The sequence below is a fragment of the Colobus angolensis genome, unplaced genomic scaffold (genome assembly GCF_000951035.1).
Source record: "Colobus angolensis palliatus isolate OR3802 unplaced genomic scaffold, Cang.pa_1.0 Scaffold4, whole genome shotgun sequence".
Classification (NCBI taxonomy): domain Eukaryota; kingdom Metazoa; phylum Chordata; class Mammalia; order Primates; family Cercopithecidae; genus Colobus; species Colobus angolensis.
Window position 1 is genome coordinate 7,966,100 of NW_012117376.1, and position 4,360 is coordinate 7,970,459.

Sequence of the window (4,360 nt, forward strand, 5' to 3'; positions counted from 1 at the left end):
TAAAAATACAAAAATTAGCTGGGCATGGTGGTGGGCGCCTGTAATCCCAGCTACGTGGGAGGCTGAGGCAGGAGAATCACTTGAACTTGGGAGGCGGAGGTTACAGTGAGTGGACATCGTGCCCTAGCACTCCAGCCTGGGCAACAAGAGTGAAATACCGTCTCAAAAAAAAAAAAGGTATTATAATCTTCTCAGACCACCATCATATATGCAGTTAATCATTAACCAAAATGTTGTTATGCAGCACAAAACTGTATTCTAAATTCATATTTGCCATTGGAAGTATTCAGAATGAATCGTGAGCAAATTAATTTCATTTACTCCTAAGAGTTTTTGTTTATGTGAGACAGTGCCTGGCTATGTTGCCCAGGCTGATCTGAAACTCCTAGGCTCAAGCAATCCCCCCACTTCAGTCTCCTGAGTAGCTGAGCTTATAGGTGCATACCACCAATTCCAGCTCGGTACTCCTAACAATTTTTTTTTTTTTTGAGACGGAGTCTCATGCTGTTGCCCAAGCTGGAGTGCAGTGGCGCGATCTCAGCTCACTGCAACCTTTGCTTCCCAGGTTCAAGCAATTCTCCTGCCTCAGCTTCCCGAGTAGCTGGGATGACAGGCACATGCCACCATACCCAGATAATTTTTTGTGTTTTTAGTAGAGATGGGGTTTCACCATGTTGGCCAGGCTGGTCTCGAACTCCTGACCTCGGGTGATTCATCTGCCTCAGGCCTCCCAAAGGAGGCATGATCCATCACGTCCAGCCAACAGTTTTTATTATTTCTTTTTTTTGAGACAGTCTCACCCTGTCACCCAGGAGGGAGTGCAGTGACACAATCTCTGCTCACTGCGACTTCCCCTTCCTGGGTTCAAGGGCGTCTCGTGTCTCAGCCTCCTGAGTAGCTGGGATTGCAGGTGCACGCAACCATGCCTGGCTAATTTTTGTATTTTAGTAGAGATGGGGTTTCACCACGTTGGCCGGGCTGGTTTCAAACTCCCGACCTCAGGTGATCCACCCACCTCGGCCACCCAAAGTGCTGGGATTATAGGCGTGAGCCACCGCACCCAGCTACTTCCTATTTTTTGAATGAATGAATGAATGAATGAATAATCAAATAACTTTTTTTTTTGAGATGGAGTCTCACTCTGTTGCCCAGGCTGGAGTGCAGTGGCGCAATCTCAGCTCACTGCAACCTCCGCCTCCCAGGTTCAAGTGATTCTCCTGTCTTCACCTCCTGAGTAGCTGGGATTACAGGTGCACGCCACCACGCCCGGCTAATTTTTGTATTTTTAGTAGAGGTGGGGTTTCACCATGTTGGTCAGGCTGGTCTCAAACGCCTGACTTCAGGTGATCCGCCTGCCTAGGCCTCCCAAAGTGCTGGGATTACAGGCATGAGCCACTGCGCCCAGTCAATCAAACAACTTTTCAAAGCAAAAAGGAATGTTTTATAAATAGCTTATTAAAACATCTGGTTCCTGGAATATTTCTTCGTTTAAAAATACCTTCCTGGTTTTAATATTGTCTTTACCTTCTCTCTATGAATCCATATTCCATCCATCCATGAGTTTATGCATGCATGCAGCAAATGCTGAATCAAGTGCCTCTAGTGTTTCAGACATTTTTTTACACACTCAAGGTAGAAATGTAACAGGATAAGTGAAGTCTCTGCCCTCACTGAGTTTAAAATGTAGTGGAAGAAGTGAGCCAGACAAACATGTAAACACATAATTTCAGATAGTGACCAGTGCCATCAGGGTAAGAGAAGAGTGGTTGGAGGAGGGAAGGGGGTCAGAAAATATATGTTTATTAACCCATTCTCATGCTGCTGATAAAGACATACCTGAGACTGAGTAATTTATAAAGGAAAGAGGCTTAATTGACACTCAGTTCAGCATGACTGGGGAGACCTCAGGAAACTTACAATCATGGCGGAAGGGGAAGCAAACACTTCCTTCCTTCTTCACATGGTGGCAGGAAGAGAAGTGAGTGCTGAGCGAAGGGGGAAGCCCCTTCGAAAACCATCAGATCTCCTGAAAACTCACGCACTATCACTAGAACAGCATGGTGGAAACCGCCCCTGTGATTCAATGATCTCCACCTGCTCCCTCCCACAATGCTTGGGGATTATGGGCACTACAGTTCAAGACGAGATTCGGGTGAGGACACAGCCAAAATATATCGGTATGTTTGACAAAGTGATATTTGAGCAGAGGCAAGAGAGATAAGTGAGCATAAATATGGAAGAACTTTCCAGGTGAAGAAAACAGGTGTAAAGGCCCTGAAATGAGATAAGTTGTGTTCACGGAACAGCAAGCTGGAGCTGAGAGTGAAGGTGTAATGTAGGAGATAAGGTTGTAGAGATAGGGCCACAGCCTCTTTGGTAAAATTTGGTAAGGCGGGTATAGGATCGAATACTCATGTATAGAAGTTGGCCTTCTGATGGGAGCAGGGACAAGCCATTCATTGCAGCCAGGGATGCTAAGGTGAGTACAGATACAGCATGATGGTAGATTTGGTGGTAGGAAGATGTGTCAGTTCTTACTGAGTTGCTCTTACTTTCTCTAGGAAGCACAATTGATTGAGAGTGAGAATGAGGGAGGAATGATCACTAGAGGAGAAGGGAAAGAATTGTCTCAGAGAGTGAAAAAGGGAATTTATTGGTAATTGTAAGATTTTACTGCAAGTGCTGAATTCCTGTTTGAGATGCGTGGACATACACTCAGGGTGATACCAGTTAGCATGGTGTGTGCTGCCATAAGCAGACAGTTGAACTTGAATTAGGTTGTGGTTTTGCCAGGTGATTGTGGCAGAAGAGAAAAAGCAGCGGCACTGCCACTTACATCCTTCTGTGAAATCTTCCTTTTTTTGTGTGATGTACAGCTAGCAAATGTCATTTACGTATTGCCTGATACATTTTATGGTGCACAGAATTATTGTAGATTCCTTTTGGAGCTGGAAAGAACCTAAGAGAACATCTAATTCTGTGGTTTTAAACTGGGGCAGGGTTGGGCAGTGTCATGTATCAGAGTCGTGTGGAGAGCTTTTGACCTGGGAAAGTAGGGAAAGTATATCTTACTCTTCAGCTAGACTTGGAAAGAGAAGAGTCCCAAGAGGTGAATTGAGTGTTGGCAGCTGAGGAAAAGAGAATAGGTTGAGTTCCTAAGGCCTATGTCAGAGTGTAAGGAGGTGGTTTGGGTTTCAGAAGGAGCCCTGAGCCAAATAGTAGAAAAGCTTGTGTCCTTTGATTCAACCCATTTGTTTTTTTTTTTAATCATCCTCAAAAGCTTTTTACTTTTTTTTTTCCCAACTTTTATTTTTAGGTTCATGGGGTGCACATGCAAGTTTGTTACATAGGTACATTGCGTGTTGTGGAGGTTTAGTGTACAGATAATTTTTCACCCAGGTAATCAGCGTAATACCTGATAGGCAGTTTTTCAATCAGCAAACCCGGTGTCTCGTTTCCCTCTTTGTGTTCATGTGTACTCAATGTTTGTGTCCCTCTTAAATATATGGAAACGTGGTATTGGTTTTCTGTTCCTGCATGAATTCACTTAGGATTATGGCCTCCAGCTCCATCCATGTTGTTGCAAAGGACATGATCTCATTCTTTTTTATGGCTGTGTAGTATTCCTTGGTGTATATGTATCACATTTTCTTTATCCAGTCTGCCATTGATGGGCATGTGGGTTGATTCTATGTCTTTGCTATTGTGAATAGTACTGCAGTGAACATACCTATGGATGTGTCTTTATGTAATTTAACCCATTTTATAAATGAAAAACTGATGTCCAGACAGGCCAGACAATTTCTATACCCAGGTGGAAACAAAGCCAGGATTAGAGTTCCATGTCCCAACTCCATTGTGCATGTGTTGCCTCTCATTTTTCTTGGATCCCTGTATACTATGCTAATTTCATAACGAATTGTTTCATGTGAGTTTTTCATTTTCAAAATACTAAAATTTTTACTTTCTGCCGATTGTTGCTAGAGTTAATGATTATGATTTCAATATCCTATTTTCCTATTTTTTTTCTCTAACCCCAACTTTAGGGAACAGAAGTCAAAGCAATAACATATTCGGCAATGCAGGTCTATGATGAAGAAAAGCCAGAAGTTTTTGTGATCATTGACATTTAAGACACCAAAAAAGAAAAGACTCCTATGAATAACTGCTTTTTTTTTTCCTTTTTTTCCTTTTGAGAAGACACTATGAATTAAATTCTACAGCGTCTTTTGATACGTGGAAATTTGTAGAACAGAAATGTTTTAGTTAAAGTGTGACTTTCAGAAAGGGAAAATCAGGGTACAGCCTTGGTCTGTGGTCCCCAAATAATCAAACTTTAAAAAAAAAAAAAAAAGGCCGG

General features: G+C 42.6%; 1 protein-coding gene across 6 annotated transcripts in view; it reads left to right on the top strand.

The window, feature by feature from the left end:
- ZBTB8OS (zinc finger and BTB domain containing 8 opposite strand) overlaps positions 1-4,344 on the top strand; it is a 34,501-nt gene extending 30,157 nt beyond the window's left edge. For 4 of the 6 annotated variants that reach the window (XM_011955415.1, XM_011955414.1, XM_011955413.1 and 1 more), the window contains one exon: positions 4,047-4,162. In XM_011955415.1, coding sequence (XP_011810805.1) covers positions 4,047-4,133 — 87 coding nt within the window. In that variant the 3' untranslated portion in view covers positions 4,134-4,162. Of the gene's footprint in view, positions 1-4,046 lie in introns of all 6 variants that reach the window. The other 2 variants (XM_011955416.1, XM_011955418.1) reach the window with 2 other exon arrangements.
- Positions 4,345-4,360: the final 16 nt, after the last annotated feature.